The sequence below is a fragment of the Giraffa tippelskirchi genome, chromosome 3 (assembly GCF_054371585.1).
Source record: "Giraffa tippelskirchi isolate mGirTip1 chromosome 3, T2T-mGirTip1v1.2.pri, whole genome shotgun sequence".
NCBI classification, from domain to species: domain Eukaryota; kingdom Metazoa; phylum Chordata; class Mammalia; order Artiodactyla; family Giraffidae; genus Giraffa; species Giraffa tippelskirchi.
In genome coordinates, this window is record NC_137277.1 from 150,045,199 (window position 1) to 150,062,454 (window position 17,256).

At 39.9% G+C, this 17,256-nt stretch overlaps 1 protein-coding gene and 1 non-coding gene across 18 annotated transcripts in view; one reads left to right on the plus strand and one right to left on the minus strand.

The window, feature by feature from the left end:
* RAPH1 (Ras association (RalGDS/AF-6) and pleckstrin homology domains 1) overlaps positions 1-17,256 on the minus strand; it is a 134,629-nt gene that overhangs the window by 38,363 nt on the left and 79,010 nt on the right. For 14 of the 17 annotated variants that reach the window (XR_014080067.1, XR_014080063.1, XR_014080062.1 and 11 more), the window contains 4 exons: positions 16,894-17,004; positions 9,832-9,930; positions 8,712-8,832; positions 2,543-2,685 (listed from right to left, as the gene is read on the minus strand). Coding sequence is in view for 10 of the 17 variants with exons in the window: in XM_081582023.1 (XP_081438149.1) it covers positions 2,543-2,685; positions 8,712-8,832; positions 9,832-9,930; positions 16,894-17,004 (474 nt within the window). In the remaining 7 variants the exon portion in view is untranslated. Of the gene's footprint in view, positions 1-5; positions 615-1,048; positions 2,273-2,542; positions 2,686-8,711; positions 8,833-9,831; positions 9,931-16,893; positions 17,005-17,256 lie in introns of those variants that run through there. The other 3 variants (XM_081582026.1, XM_081582021.1, XM_081582024.1) reach the window with 3 other exon arrangements.
* Positions 12,387-12,458, plus strand: TRNAC-GCA (transfer RNA cysteine (anticodon GCA)). Its single transcript has one exon. It is a non-coding gene; the product is annotated as a tRNA-Cys (tRNA).

The following is a 17,256-nucleotide window of genomic DNA, read 5'->3' on the forward strand; positions in this document are numbered from 1 at the left end:
AGTTACAGAGGTTAAGATTTGACTGTTAAACTAAAAAGCAAGGAATCAGAGACATGCAAAAAAGGATGCAGCAGCTGGTGATAGTAAAGATGGACAATGGCAGGAAGGCTAAAGTCCAACTCCCTGGGTAACAAGGGCACGGAGAAAATCTGTTTACCTAACAATCTTCTCAAATGCCTAGACTGCTTAACTACCTGGGGATAATTTCCTGCAGCAAGTCTGTCTGGACGATGCCCTCTGCTTTCTGACCTCTGGTTTTCACACACCCTGTCCCGGGGCGAGGGCCACGGCCTCGGAGCATGGGACCGCCCCCTGGACTGTGGCAGAGGGAGATGTGATGACTGGAGTTCACCGTTCCGTCCAGGACTGCATCCACATCAAGCAGATGCCATAACTGGGTTTAGGAGAGCTGGTGGAGGGCCTCCGGAAGAATGAGGATGGCTTTTTGATGCTAGTGAGCGGTATGAGTATGAGAATGTTCAGCAGGCGTGCACAGTCACACAGCAATGAATGAGCTTGACACACACACTCGTGTTCGTGTGAGACACTTGCATCCAACATGCACAGAAGTCCAGCAATGCAGGTAAAGGGGGGTATTCTTTACATTTGTTTTACTGGAAAATACATAAAGAAATGCTTCATAAACATTACTGCTAAAGATCATAAAAATACCATATAGCAAAGGCCAGAAGAAAATGAGAGGAAACTTTGGAAGGCTAAAGGAAATGTATCAAGACACAGGAGCTAGAGTTCGCCAACAACCTATGGACCAGCCCATCTGAGCACCTCTTGGCATGGCCCAAAGGACCACACCTGGTCATTTATTTTATAGAGCTACTCATGCGTGAATGTGGTTCAAGTGCTTCTGAAAACAGAGGAAGGACTCTTGGCTTAGTAACGCTGGGTATATCTTTTGGGCTCTTTGAACAAACTGTGAGGATCCAAGATAAACCATCTGTTTCCAATTCTGAATGACATCTAATTAGCACTGGGAATGCTTAGGTTAGTAAACTAGAAGGCTCATAACAGTGCTGAGTTCTAGTGCCCATCAGGTCATTCACATGTTCCTTTAATAACTGCACATCAAAATAAAAGCATTAGTTTGCAAGATCTGGTTACAGGAGTCACCCAGGTTAATGTGCTTCCAAAGAACAGCCCCTGACCTTAACTTGACCCTGTCTTGGCTGCTGCAGGGGTGGAGACCTTAGCTGTGCTGGCCTTCTCATTTGGCACCTGAGACTGTGGTAACAAGGAGAAGAAACAGGGGGTCAAGACTGAAGCACAGTGTCACTGCTGTGCGGCAGAGTTCAGGGTCTTTCTGAAACTATGTGCCGTGAGGTACTCTGCTGCTTGATCACAGACCATTTGGACCCTTTGCTTCCCTTGGCCTTTCTCCTAACAGTTGGCTAGTTCCACAGTTTAAAATGCATGTGGATGACACTATTAAAGTTAAGTTCGGTAAGGTAAAGGACTTTTCTTTAGGCACCTGAATTTTATAAGCGCGGCTTCTCCACAATATATATGGAATATCAGCACCAGATAGTGCTGTTCCATTCAAATTGATTAAATATGGGAAGGAAAAAAATTCCTTAAAAGTCTGAGTCTCTGATAAGGGGGTTAAACTGTCATTGTCTTGAGAATTCAGGTTATTAGCACCAATTCTCAAATATCTATTCCTAAGAGAAGGTGTTTCACCCCTACACTGGGCTACCTATGCCTCCTCCACCCTCCCTAAGTCCAGTTAATCAATCATATATGGAAATACAGGAATAAATTGAGGGGAAATATCCATTTAACTCTCACTTAATGTACTTGTGTGATTCAGAGAAGAAAAACAAAAATCAAAATGATTTTTGCATGAAAACAGAATGGCCAGACGGGGCGAGCTCCTGGCTCCTCGCCTTGGTGTGTGCCTGCGCCGCTGAGAGTGGCAGAGCTGGGACACCACGGCCCACAGGACATCAGAGACAGCGTGATATGGTGAACCAAAGAACCTCTCTGTTTCTAAGCAGCCTTGCAATAATTATACTTGCCCTTCAGCGTCAATGAACAACCTTCTATGCAAGGCTTGGGGGTCCAATATTTTAAGGGGATTAATTGGAATTTAGTCTTCCATATAAACTATAAATTGAGAAAAATTCATCAATGTGCAAAGAAATGCCAAAAAGCATAAAAGAAGAGTATGAATAAGTTAATAGCCAATCAAGTAATAATCAACTCTTAGCAGCTTCTCTGGAACAGCAAGGCGTTGGCACTAGAGGGTGTTGTTGCTCTATCCAAATTAAGAGAGGAAAGGAGGCGATTGTTATTTCTTAAAATTCTGAGCCACTGATAAAACTGCTAGGTGGTTTTTTTTTTTTTTTTTGAGATCTTAGATCATCAGAGCCAATTCATAAATATCCATTTCTGAGAAGCAAAGAAAGAATACTGAGATAAGGCCAAGAAAGATTCCTAATGAAGGAATAAAAGAGCAGTACACTACCCCTCCTTCCCCCCAGAACACTAGAGAGACTTCCCCTCTACCCTGACCCGAGCACGTTACCTTGCTGGACTCTTCCAGCTGTGTGCCTCGCTTCCAGGCCTCAGAGAAGATGGAGCTCACCATGCTCTGGGAACGGACGTGTCCTGCCGGCTGGGTGTCAGACACTCCACTGTCAGACTGATTGGAGTGATTGGACTGAGACTCTGTTTGAAACATTTTCAAAAGTCAGATTAAATAAGTACTGTGACAGTATAAATATGTACATTTGTATAAAGCTTTCACTCTAGACACGATGCAGAATGGCAACAAGTTACTTTTACCTGACCCATTTCACACACATACAGCCCGTGTTTTCCACTAGAAAACCTCTCTCATCCTAGGGCAAATAGGAAATCTCGCTTCTTTTTACTGATAATTACAATAAAAGGTTCATGTAACATTATTGGTATCCTGACAACCTATCTTGTAAGAACTCCTAACAAGTAAGAAAATTAATGAACTATGAATAGAAGAGTGATTTTTTTAAATCATATCTTCATTACATTTGAGAATTGATCTTTTTATATTGAGAATCAATCTTTTTATATAACCCTGGCTCCAGGCCACCTCAGAGACTTCTCACTTATGAATTCAGATCTATACATGATGATTACTGCTTTTATCCCAGCAATGAACAATACTGAGAATTTGACCACCAAGTGAGAAGCGTGATTCCTAGAGTTTCGGGTGTTGGCACCACAATGAAGCAGCTGTGCCACAGACTGGCTTCCTGAAGGGCATGGAGACATCTTCAAGGGCCCTGGGAATGGCTGAGGATACAGTGGAATCTGACTGACCTCTACAGTGAGGGAACTAAAAAGATGATTTCACTGGATGCCAAGTCAGGTGAGGTAACCTTAGGGGAGCACCTAGTCTAGTGTCTGACATCTGGTTGGAGAATCAAACGTTAAAGCCAGTCCTGCTTCTCTGTGAGAAGAGGATATGATTAGACTGCAGTATTAAGTAAGTCCAGCCAAATTAATCAAAATACTGCAAAGATAATAGCCACAAACTCATTTAGATAAAGTTAAGACAATATATTCAGGGTAAAAAAATATAAGCAATAGAGGATAAAACCAACTATTTTCTTAATAGTTTAATATCTTGGACAGCAACCTTTAAGACAAGAGGCTGGAAAATGTAGCTTCTTGAGCTCTCTTCACATGAATGTATATGATTTTACAATTTACATTTAAAAGTCTTCCTAATACTTAACATAATATATACAGACAGATGACTCTGGAGTGGGAAAAGGCACTGTATCACTTCATAAAATACCATTGGAAACACCCAAATTAAGTGCTGCATAAATTTTTAAAATATACATCTTTTTTCTCCATCTTCCTCTTATTCCATTTTCTATACTCCTACTTGTGATTCTTACTTTGCCTTTCCCAATCCACTGCCACAAAGGTTTCTTCTTCCCAATTTAATAAACATTTTATTTTAGAATAGTTATAGATTTACAGAAAAGTTGCAAAGCTAGTACAGAGTTCTTACATACCTAGCACCCAGTTTACCTCATTAACATGTTACAATATTCTGGTCCATGTGTCACGATTAAGGAACCAATACTCAATATTAGCTAAACTCCAAACTTTATTTGGATTTCACTAGTTTTTCCACAATTTCCATTTTCTGATCAAGGATCTCATCCAGGTTACCATATTACAGATAGTTGTCATGTCATGTCTATGACAGTTTCTCAGACTTTCCTTGTTTTTGATGACCATGACAGTTTTGAGAAATACTGGTCAGGGTTTCTGCAGCAAGCCTCTCAATTTTGATTTGTCTGATGTTTTTTCTTTAAAGTTATGGGATTTGGGGAGGAAGACCAAGAGAGGGAAAATGCCAATCTCATCACACTGTACCAAAGGTTCAGTTCAGTTCAATCACTCAGTCGTGTCCAACTCTTTGTGACCCCATGAACCACAGCACACCAGGCCTCCCTGTCCGTCACCAACTCCCGGAGTCCACCCAAACCCATGTCCATTGAGTCGGTGATGCCATCTAACCATCTTATCCTCTGTCGTCCCCTTCTCCTCCTGCCCTCAATCTTTCCCAACATCAGGGTCTTTGCAAATGAGTCAGTTCTTCGCATTGCTGCTGCTGCTGCTGCTGCTAAGTCGCTTCAGTCGTGTCCGACTCTGTGCGACCCCATAGACGGCAGCCCACCAGGCTCCCCCGTCCCTGGGATTCTCCAGGCAAGAATACTGGAGTGGGTTGCCATTTCCTTCTCCAGTGCATGAAAGGAAAAAGTGAAAGTGAAGTCGCTCAGTCATGTCCAACTCTTAGCGACCCCATGGACTGTAGCCTACCAGGCTCCTCTGTCCATGGGATTTTCCAGGCAAGAGTACTGGAGTGGGGTGCCATTGCCTTCTCCGGTTCTTCGCATTAGGTGGCCAAAATACTGGAGTTTCAGCTTCAACTTAAGTCCTACCAATGAACACCCAGGACTGATCTCCTCCTCTAGGATGGACTGGTTCGATCTCCTTGCAGTCCAAGGGACTCTCAAGAGTATTCTCCACCACCACAGTTCAAAAGCATCAATTATTCGGCACTCAGCTTTCTTTATAGTCCAACTGTCACATCCATACATGACCATTGGAAAAACCATAGCCTTGACTAGACCAAAGGTACAAGCTATCAACATGACTGATTACCCTGATCAGCTGGTTGAGGTATTGTCAGGCTCCTTCACTGTAAGGTTACGTGTCCCTACTCTGTGCTCTTGGAAAGCAAGTCAGTTTGCACAGCCCACAATTAACAAAGAGGGAGTTAAGCTCTACCTCCTTGAGGGAAAAATATCTCCATAAGTCACTTAGAAATCTGTACAGGATATTGGTCTCTTCTTTTCCATTTATTTAATGCAATGATTTATTTATATCCCCATGGACTGATGGCTATTTATTTTATAATTTAGATTATAACCCTATACTATGTTATCTTGTTGCTCAAATTGTTCCAGCTTTGGCTACTGAGAGCTCTCATAGGTTGAGTCCTGGGTCCCTTTTTACAGACTCCCATCCCTGTGTTCTTTTGAATACTTGAACACACGATGCTCCAGGCTCATCTTATATATTCTCTGTCACAGCCCTAGAATCAGCCACTCACCAGAGCCCTGGCTCCTTTGTTTTGGAAAACGGCATTGAGAAACCAAGGTCAAGGCTTTTGATATTCTCATTGCTACCGGGCTGTCACTGCTTCTAGCCCTCTAGGTGGACAAAGCCAAAGAAGATATGTGTGGACACGAGCCCATGTATGTACACATTCACAATGTGTTTCTGTTTACTTACTTAGGGATGAGATCTAGTCGTAGAGCTTCTAAATCAAATAAATATTTCTTAATTATTTCATAATGTAGGCCATTAGAATAAAAAATTATGCTTTTAGATGATACAGATATCATTTATGGAACTTTTGAAGGGAAAGAAGCCTTTATCTTAAGATGTGATCATGGCATCCTTGTTTAAAGGATGTGGGAATCTGAAAATAAGCACCTTTTTAGTATCACTGATATCCTCTGAAAACTTTAGATAAAGTTGGACTTAAACAGCATCCTTCACTGATGATACTGAACAAATTTCCAGTTGTTTCCACTTCACTGAAATGTCAGGAAACCTGTGGGGATTGGAGGGCAGTTTTATGATGATTCTGAGTACTCTTCTCCAAGCAACTTTCTATCCCCAATTGTGCATCAACACTTGCTTTCAACAATATGAATTTATTTTTAAATAAATGAATTTATTTTTAAATAAATAAATTTATTTTAAAATAAACTTCATAACAAAACTCTTGGCTTTACCATTTCAAAGACGGGGAGCTGACTGTGGCTTATATCATGAACTCCTTATTGCCAAATTCAGACTTAAATTGAAGAAAGTGGGGAAAACCACTAGACCATTCAGGTATGACCTAGATCAAATCCCTTATGATTATATAGTGGAAGTCAGAAATAGATTTAAGGGACTAGGTCTGATAGACAGAGTGCCTGATGAACTATGGACGGAGGTTTGTGACATTGTACAGGAGACAGGGATCAAGACCATCCCTAAGAAAAAGAAATGCAAAAAAGCAAAATGGTTGTCTGAGGAGGCCTTAAAAATAGCTGTGAAAAGAAGAGAAGTGAAAAGCAAAGGAGAAAAGGAAAGATATACTCATTTGAATGCAGAGTTCCAAAGAATAGCAAGGAGAGATAAGAAAGCCTTCCTGAGCAATCAATGCAAGGAAATAGAGGAAAACAATAGACTAGGAAAGACAAGATCTCTTCAAGAAAATTAGAGATACCAAGGGAACATTTCATGCAAAGATGGGCTCAATAAGGACAGAAATGGTATGGACCTAACAGAAGCAGAATATATTAAGAAGAAGTTGTAAGAATACACAGAAGAACTATACAAAAAAAAATCTTCATGACCCAGATAATCACAATGGTGTGATCACTCACCTAGAGCCAGACATCCTGGAATGTGAAGTCAAGTGGGCCTTAGGAAGTATCACTATGAACAAAGCTAGTGGAGGTGATGGAATTCCAGTTGAGCTATTTCAAATCCTAAAAAATGATGCTGTGAAAGTGCTGCACTCAATATATCAGCAAATTTGGAAAACTCAACAGTGGCCACAGGACTGGAAAAGGTCAGTTTTCATCCCAATCCCAAAGAAAGGCAACGCCAAAGAATGCTCAAACTACTGCACAATTGCACTCATCTCACATGCTAGTAAAGTAATGCTCAAAATTCTCCAAGCCAGGCTTCAGCAATACGTGAACCGTGAACTTCCAGATGTTCAAGCTGGTTTTAGAAAAGGCAGAGGAACCAGAGATCAAATTGCCAACATTTGCTGGATCATCGAAAAAGCAAGAGAGTTCCAGAAAAACATCTATTTCTGCTTTATTGACTATGCCAAAGCCTTTGACTGTGTGGATCACAATAAACTGTGAGAAATTATGAAAGAGATGGGAATACCAGACCACCTGACCTGCCTCTTGAGAAACCTGTATGCAGGTCAGGAATCAACAGTTAGAACTGGACATGGAACAACAGACTGGTTCCAAATAGGAAAAGGAGTACGTCAAGGCTGTATATTGTCACCCTGCTTATTTAACTTATATGCAGAGTACATCATGAGAAACGCTGGGCTGGAAGAAGCACAAGCTGGAATCAAGATTGCCAGGAGAAATATCAATAACCTCAGATATGCAGATGACACCACCCTTATGGCGGAGAGTGAAGAAGAACTGAAGAGCCTCTTGATGACAGTGAAAAAGTTGGCTTAAAGCTCGACATTCAGAAAACTAAGATCATGGCTTCTGGTCCCATCACTTCATGGCAAATAGATGGGGAAACAGTGGAAACAGTGGCTGAGTTTATTTTTTTGGGCTCCTAAATCACGGCAGATGGTGATTGCAGCTATGAAATTAAAAGACGCTTACTCCTTGGAAGGAAAGTAATGACAAACCTAGACAGCATATTAAAAAGCAGAGACATTACTTTGTCAACAAAGGTCCATCTAGTCAAGGCTGTGGTTTTTCCAGTAGTCATGTATGGATGTGACAGTTGGACTATAAAGAAAGCTGAGCGCCGAAGAATTGATGCTTTTGAACTGTGGTGTTGGAGAAGACTCTTGAGAGTCCCTTGGACTGCAAGGAGATCCAGCCAATCCATCCTAAAGGAAATCAGTCCTGGGTGTTCATTGGAAGGACTGATGTTGAAGCTGAAACTCCAATATTTTGGCCACCTGATGCGAAGAGTTGACTCTTTTAAAAAGACCCTGATGTTGGGAAAGATTGAAGGCAGGAGGAGAAGGGGATGACAGAGGATGAGATGATTAGATGGCATCACCGACTCAATGGACATGAGTTTGGGTAAACTCCGGGAGTTGGTGATAGACAGGGAGGCCTGGCGTGCTGCAGTTCAAGGGGTCGCAAAGAGTTGGACATGACTGAGCAACTGAACTGAACTGAACTGATACTGGTTTTCCATTTCAAAACATTATGAACTAGGCCATGATATTATCTGCTCTAAAAATTAAAAAAAAATTAATAATAGCACGTGTGTTTACTGATTAAAATTTAGAAATTATGCATAGCCCTAGTTTTAAAAGAATCACTCTGAGATAACTGTGTCTCCTATCAGTCACTATACAGACACCTTCCTGTTGGTAGTAGAGTTCTTGGGGCATTTCAACCTACCTGGGATGCTGGAAGAACTGGATCCTGATTTAATGCTGGAGCTGGATAAGGAAGTCCAATCATAAGCCGATTCTGTCCTCTTCAAAGCTTCCTGATAGTTCATGTAGAGCTGCTTCCCATACTAAACAGAAGGCAGTAAATGAGGACATCTGAACTTTACTGGGTATGATATGGGTTATGGGGTAGGAAAAGGGGACACATTTCCATTTATTGACTCATAGTTTGTATTAAAATACCCTATAACACTTCAAAAATTCTTTGAATAGCAGTAAATTAGAATCTACTCTTATCTGTCCTCATTTTTAGAAAGGCAGCAAGAAGTTAATACTTGATTCTGTTTAGGTTCATTATCAACATAAATATTTTTTCAGTTATTTTTAAAGCAACTTTGATTTTATGTCTAGAATAAATTTTATTTTCAGTTACTTAAAAGTGAATAAATATCCTTTCAAAGACTACATATCATCTTTAAGGTGTCCTTAAAAATTTTTTTAAGACTTTCTTTTTTTTAGAGCACTTTTAGGTTCACAGCAAAATTGAGAGGAGGGTAGTTTTTTCATGTACATTCACAGCATCTCCCATTATCAACATTCCCTATTAGAGTAGTACATTTGTTATAATCACTTAGCCCACATGGACACCTGAGGTTACCTTAGGTTCACTCTTGGTGTTTACATTCTATGGGTTTGGACAAGTGTATAAGGACATGTATCTACCATTGTAGTATCATACAGTGTATAAATATTTTCACCGCCCAAAAAATGTTCCACAATCCACATATATTCATTTCTCCCCCAACCTCAAGGCAGTTGAATTTTAAAAAAAATTCTTTTGTTCAGGCTAAACTCTGCTATATAACAACCATATACTGCATTCTCCAAAGCCGAAATAAATCACTTTGGTGCTACATAAGCTTTTACCAGCAGTATTATTCCTTGGATACCACCTGGTAAAAGTTTATCCCCATCACCGAGAAAAAAGACTAAAACATGAAACTTAGGCCTGAGAGACTGAGACACTGACAAAATTATGAATATGAAACAAACAATAATTGTTATGACAACCAAAACCATATCATTAAACACCCATCATTCCATTATCAAACCAAAAGAAAACCTACCTTTGCAATGCGGATACCATTGACCCACTGGTGCAGGGTCCTCAGATCATCACAGCAAAGGTATTTGATGTACTGAGATTTCTTCTGTATCTGCGGGTGCTGCAAGATTAAAGGCAACTAAGTCCCCTGGAGAATTAAGAGATAAATTCTATCAAAGCTTAAACGTATCCTGACAAATTATTCCAGGTCACTGGAATAATGGCCAAATCATTTATACCTCTTAAACATCCATAAAGTCGAATAAAAGGGTCCTAAGTATTTTTACAAAACAAACAAGGAGGCAACTTGTGTTAAATTTTAGGCCAAGATGTTGAAAGTCAAAAAAAAATAAATCCTCCCATCATGGAAAACTCCAAAATACCCCTTCTACCTTTCAAAGGAACAAAGTCTATCAAGGTTAACCAAGTCAGAGTAATTTTTAACCTATAATGGAAGTAAATGAATGAATGAACTGAAATAATGGAATCAGAAAACTCCAAATGAGAGGGTCTTTGGTGAAGCTTCCAGTGCTTCTCTGGAGGTGAACACATGGGCAGAGATGAAGCACAGGACACAGCACCTGAAAGGCAATGGTGCTCACACCTGTGGCTGTGCTGCTCCCTGCTGTGGACTGAGCATCTCTGCAGGCCCCTCTACCTGCAGCATGTACTTTTTGCTTGAGGCTTGGATGGGAGGTGACTGCCTTGATCTTGGCTACAAAATGCAAGTGAGAGAATAGACTCAAAGTATCTTAACTCCACTGAGCCACAACCTCTAGTTCCCTGGGAAGAAAAACCCTAAATCACACTTGGGTCTGGATTTAATGACTATTAATTACTACCTCTCTTTTCAGTGGAAAAATTTTATTTCACCTGGAGAAATATTTAAATTTATGTTCAATTACAAGAGGCTGTATAAATTCTCTAACCAAATGTTTGTTGTGAAAACCCATGAGAGCAATAAAATAAGCAATTTTATAAGTTTTCGATGCAGCAGGAAAATCTGGCCACAAATGTAAGTTATGTATTTCTGCATTGTTAAAAATCAATCCCTCTGGTTTACGAGAGAACTGTAAATCCATTAATTCCATTCTATTCATTGCTTTACAGAGCTCACCCCCAATGATAAAACATTTAATATCAAAGCCAATTTAGTTATTGAAGGCTACAGTCAGAATTTTAAACAATTAAGCCCTCAACAGTAACAGGTCAGCAAAACAATACTTAACAGTTTTCTCCCCCGATAGTACAGGCTCCACAGCCCTCTCTTGGAATCCAGTCCCTTGTCCTTATTGTGTGCTCAGTTGCTCAGTCATGTCTCTTTGTGGTCCCATGGACTGTAGCCCTGCCAGGCTCTTGTGCCCATGAAAAATACTGTGCCCTAGTATTTTCAAGAATACTAGAGTGGGTTGCCATTTCCTATTCCAAGAGATCTTCCTGACCCAGGGATCGAACCTGAGTCATTCACATCTGCTGCACTGGCAGGTGGATTCTTTACCACTAGTGCCACCTGGGAATCCCAGATCCTTATTAAGTCATAATAAACCAGCAGAGCAAGCTTGCAAGAGCAAAGGACAGGTAGAGGTGCATGTATTTTTCTATAAAAGAAGGATGGGGAATTTTATTTCATTCACACAACATTTAATGGGCAAGAACTACCTGCCAGCTGCTTGAAGTAGGTGTTGGGCTACAGAATGCATAACATAGAAGAGTCCACAGTTCATGAAGAAGATAAAATGAGCTGATTGAAAGTGTTTTCTTTAGTGTTGCCAACTAGGGTTTAAAGAGCTGTTCTTCATCTCCTGCTTCCCTGAGGCCTCTCCTACAGGGCCGGGTTCAGATATCTGAACAAACAAGGGACTGCAGGATGGCTCTGAGCCTTTATCGCCATGCCCTCTCTTTACGGTGATTTACAAACCATCCTCCCGATTCCTTCTATTTCCCAGAAGGCAGTTACCACACATAGGTGCTCAACTGTAGCAGCGGCCTGCCTGAGCATAGGTGTGTGTTCTCATCATTCTGTACAAGGGAGTGTTTTTTATCAATACAACATAGAAAATCAGAGAGATGATCCTCTATCCTTCTCTCTGCCTCTCTCTAACCTGAGAATCCAAATACTACCCTGAAGAGAACTATGATATGACTGCGTTATCTACAGATAACTTCATTTTAGGACCTCAAGAATTCTTTCTCAACTGCCTGCGTAATAAAGACATTCCTTCTACAGCCTTCATTTTGGTCATCCAGGCTCTGCACCAGTGCCTTAGGAGGTAACCTGTTCCTCTAGTATATTGTTACTGTATTTAAAGTGGCATTTATTGAGCACTTAGTATATGCCAGGCACTAGGCTGAGTAGTTCACATATATTAGCTCATCCCACCCTCATGAAAACCCCAAGAGTTACATATTATTATTTCCACTATATGAGAAGAAACTGAGGGACAAAAGGGTTAAGATAGCATTCAAAGCTGCCCACCCGTAAGTGAAGGAATCAGTATTTGAAACCATGCCATCTCATTCTAGGGCCTAGACTATTATGTCACACTACTGCTTTATTATGCTTTATTTATGGTAGCTTCCCTAGTAGCTCAGACGGTAAAGTGTCTGCCTGCAATGCAGGAGACCCAGGTTCAATCCCTGGGTTGGGAAGATCCCCCAGAGAAGGAAATGGCAATCCGCTTGCCTGGGAAATCCCATGGATCAAGGAACCTGATAGGCTACAGTCCATGGGGTGGCAAAGAGTCAAACATGACTGAGCGACTTCACTTTGTACTAGTTTATTAGGGGTGAAATTGTCTAAATTTGCTGCCTTACTATTATTCCACTACTTTAAAAATCACACAAGAGCTAAGAGTGAGTATGGAGGAGACATTCTTTGCTAAAAACTGGAAGCTCGACATTTAGATTTCTTAGACTCCAAAGAGAGTAGGCATACCTCATTTTACTGCACTTTCCCTTGGTACACTTTGTAGTTACTGGTTGTTTTTTTTAAAACAAATTGAAAGTTTGTGACAACCCTTCCTGGAGCAGGTCTACTGGTGTCCTTTTTCCCACAGCATTTCCTCACTTCATGCCTTGGTGTCACATTTGGGTAATTCTGGCAAACTTCCAAACTTCTATGTTTTTATTATATTTGTTATTGTGATCTGCGATCAGTGATCTTTGCTGTTACTATGACGACGGGCTGAAGGCTCAGACGATGGTTAGCATTTTAAAATTAAGGTATGTACATTGTATTTTCTTTTTTACAGACATAATGCTATTGCATACTTTAAATATATTCACTGGGAAACCACAAAATTCATATAATTTGCTTTATTGCGATATTCACTTTAGTATAGTGGTCTGGAACTGAACTCACAGCATCTCTGAGTTAAGACTGTACATAATGAAATTGCTCCACCCCCCCTAAAATAAACAGCTATTAAAAAAAAAAAAGGTAATCATTTGATTTTTTTAATTATGTTGATTTGGAAAGTTTGCATTCTCTGACAAAAGGCAAAAAAATTGAGAATAAAAACATTTAAGAACAGAATTAAGAAATTTTGGATTACTATCATGCTACCCGATTATTTTTCTCTATGTATGCCAGAAATTAGAATGAGACAGACAATTCCTAAAATTCTGTAACTAAAAAGTGATGCTCTAAAATCTTGGTCCAAGTGCAAAAAGAAAATATTGAATATACACAATGCATTTATTACTCTGGAAATACATATAGACCTGAAAATCAATTCTCTCAACTAACATGCTAGAAACTAAAAAATAAGACTATAAACTCCACCTTATTACCTCCAGGATTATCATTATAACATCTTTTTATTAATAATAGTATTTGAGAAGTTCATGCTCATATTCTATCCCTAAATCCTGACCATTTTTTCCTTCCCACTTAACATATTAAATTACTTTGTCTCACTTCTCAAGGGATGAAATTTTAGTCCTAGCTAAGCTGATTCTATTCCAACAATTATTGTGGTATATGTATTTTTAAAACATGGGTTTCCTTTAAGAACTTAATTATACATGCATATATATGTCTCCCAAGTGTGTACCTCTTTCAGATAATATATCAACACATATCCTGTTTATTTCTATACTGTCAAATTCCACGAATCCTCTCTTCCCATCATTATTATTTTATTATCTTTAAAAAACTAATTACCAAATAATGTATTTTATGACTTCCTAAAAGTGTGTACCTATTTCCTGTCTCCTGCACTTCACTGGAAGGATTCAGACTCAGTCATTATAGCCCAGAGCTAATGAAGGGGGTCAGGCCCTTACAAATATTTACATTTGCATTTGTATGGACCCTGTGTGGCAGCGTTTTTTGGTTTGTCAGAACTCGTATGTTCAAGAATAAAAATACATAGGCAAAAGCTAGTGTAAGCTTACAAGGAAAAAAGACATGTCTTAAATACTAATAGTTGAGTGAAAGTTGCTCAGTCATGTCCGCCTCTTTGCGACCCCATGGACTACACAGTTCATGGAATTCTCTAGGCCAGAATACTTGAAGTGGGTAGCCTTTCCCTTCTCCAGGAGATCTTCCCAATCCAGAGATCGAACCCAGGTATCTCACACTGCAGGCAGATTCTTTACCAGCTGAGCCACAAGGGAAGCCCAATAGTTGAGTGGTCACAGGCAAACTGATCCCTTAAACCTCTGTTTCCATATGTGGAAAATGGGGACTCTAGATCAGACTTGTGAGATGGATGCATACAGTGTTCCAGGGCTAGTACCTTCCACCCTGGTTCTTTAGAAAATGGTGGTCATTATCTTTACTATTATCTACATCCAGTGGTATGTTGTTTTTTTAGTTCAATACATTAAATATTCCTAGATAGAGAGATAATAAAAGTATGGAGATTAGTTTAACCTCTTTTACTAGAGGAGCTTCCCTAGCTCAGATGGTAAAGAATCTGCCTGCAATGCAGGAGACCTGGTTTCGATCCCTGGGTGGGGAAGATACCCTGCAGAAGGGATTGGTTACCCACTCCAGTATTCTTGCCTGGAGAATCCCATGGGCAGAGGGGCCTGGTGGGCTACAGTCCACGGGGGTTGCAAAGAGTCGGACACGACTGAGTGACTAACACACACATACACATTCTTTACTAGAAGCAAATATGAAGCATACAAATCATTATTATAAAAACAAACCAATAAACCCTTGGAACAAAAATATTCTTAACCTAAGAATTCCGTGAGCTGCAAAAAGACTTAAAATACTAGTCAATGGTCCTGCTTACTACTGGCCCTAACAGACACAGCTGGCTGCCTTCCCCAAGGCTTTCTTCTCCTCCCTACCTCTTTTTCTGACTGAGCCCCAATGTGTCTGGATTCATCTCAGACAGTGAATTCTGACTAATGTAAACCAAAAATGGTGGCTTTGTTCCTTGCCAGTGATTAGTGTAGGAGGGCATGTACTCCAGGCCAATGACCCTCAAGGGGAGGGCTGTTGGAAGAGATCCTGGGAAATACTCCTTTCCTCTTAAAAAAATAAAAAAAAAAAAAGACAAATGGAGGGAAAAATAGTCCCTCTTCCTCTGCTGGATTTTGCTGGGTCTACATATGAGGCAGTGGCCATTTGTGACTGAGGTGAGTCGGTCTGAGAATAAGCTGATATGCAGCAGATGAACAGGGAAAGATGGAAAAAACTTGGGTTCTCACTGACAACTCTGAGCCACATATTGTCTCCATGTTATGAGACCCCCAAGTAACTTTCATTTATATTTACCTTGTAAGAAATTAAAGCTGAGAAAAAGTCAAATGTAAGAATATGTAACAAATAAACATTCCACTACCCAGAGCAGCAAAGATATCATCACATGTCATGTAACCTCTTAGAAAACTCCATTATACATCTGTGTGAGAATGAGAGTATAAAAGGCAAGTAATATCTTAGCACTATTAGAAGAATAACTTTGATATCATGGGTCCCTTCACAAAGTTCTCAGGGACTCCAGGAGACCTTGAACCTCATTTTGAAAACTGCTGGATTAAGCTACTTTATATTAACTTAAAAAAATTATTTGCTACTGTAACTAAATGATACAGAGTTTTTTCAAAAAATGATCACTTAATAAAGGCTTATCATTATAATACACCTAATTTTATCAAAGCAATCAAAACTCTACCCCCAAACCCTAAACAATCACCTCCTCCAACCCAAGTGACAATTCTTAGACAAAAGCAAAGATGATATAAACACGTAGACCTAAGTAGTTACACCAAGGGGATCTGGGATGGAGCCAATGAGAAAAAACTTAATCATCCCCATAACTATATTGAATTTTTTAATGCTACCTTTTCCTAATGTTGCAATTTATCAATAAAATTCAGTAAAAATGTCAGTTCTCAAAAGTTCAGATATGATAAGTGTGAGAAACTCAAAAGTTTGGATAAAGGGGAAAAAAAAATCACTAAAAACAGGTCATAATACATGCATGGGCTACCAGGGCCACAGTTCAGGAGAAAAGGGAGACAAGAATTATTTCTGGACTGGAGGCGAGGCAGTCTACTTTGAACTCCCAGGCACAGTGTCCTCTGATGGCTCCTCCGAGTTAATATAGGAAAAGAACTAAAATACACAAATACCTATGTTCCTCCCTCACCTCACCCTACATGTGGCTCTGATCTAAGTTTTCCTAAAATAAGGCTGCTATTAAACGAAAGTCTCAAATTTATAATCTAATCCATTTTATATATTATGACTCAAAGCTTATAATTCAGTAACCATTTCCTAGTATCATCACTCTAACCAGGGTCAGCTATGGAACAGCATAGCTTCCTTCCCCGCCCCCCCCTTCCTCTCTCCCTTCATTTACTTTATTGGCTTTGCCTCCTGGCTCCTGGGATCTTAATCCCAATCAGGGATTGAACCCGGGCCCAGCAGTGAAAGTGCCAAGTCCTAATCAACTGGACTGATAAGGAAGTCCCTTCACCATTCCTTTAAAAAATCTATACACTATAGGATAAAGCAAAAATAGTATACTCAATGGAGACTCAAACTATTCTAAGATTTCCAATAACTTTCTCTATGTCTAACATCAATTAAAATTCCTAAAAAGAGATATATGTTTACCTTGAGCACCAGACAATAGTCTGTAGGAGCTTTGTACTTGTTCCGATAGTCCTGTCCATAGTAGACGTTTACGTGATCCAGCTGAAGAAAGCACACCAGGTCCCGAGAGACCTGAGAAGAAAACACCCAAAAGACTGAATAAATAACATGTAAACAAGAAAATATCACTGGTAACAGCTTTCAACTGAGAATCAAGCTTTACCAAGTAGATATTATTGCTATTTTGGAGAAGACAAGACAGTGAGATTCTCTATAGATGTTTCTTCCTTAAATCTACCATGCAACAAGAAAGGCAGTCCATTTCACTTATCATCTTGTCATTCATACTGAACACTGACTTACTTGGAAAGGGTGGTGTTTTAA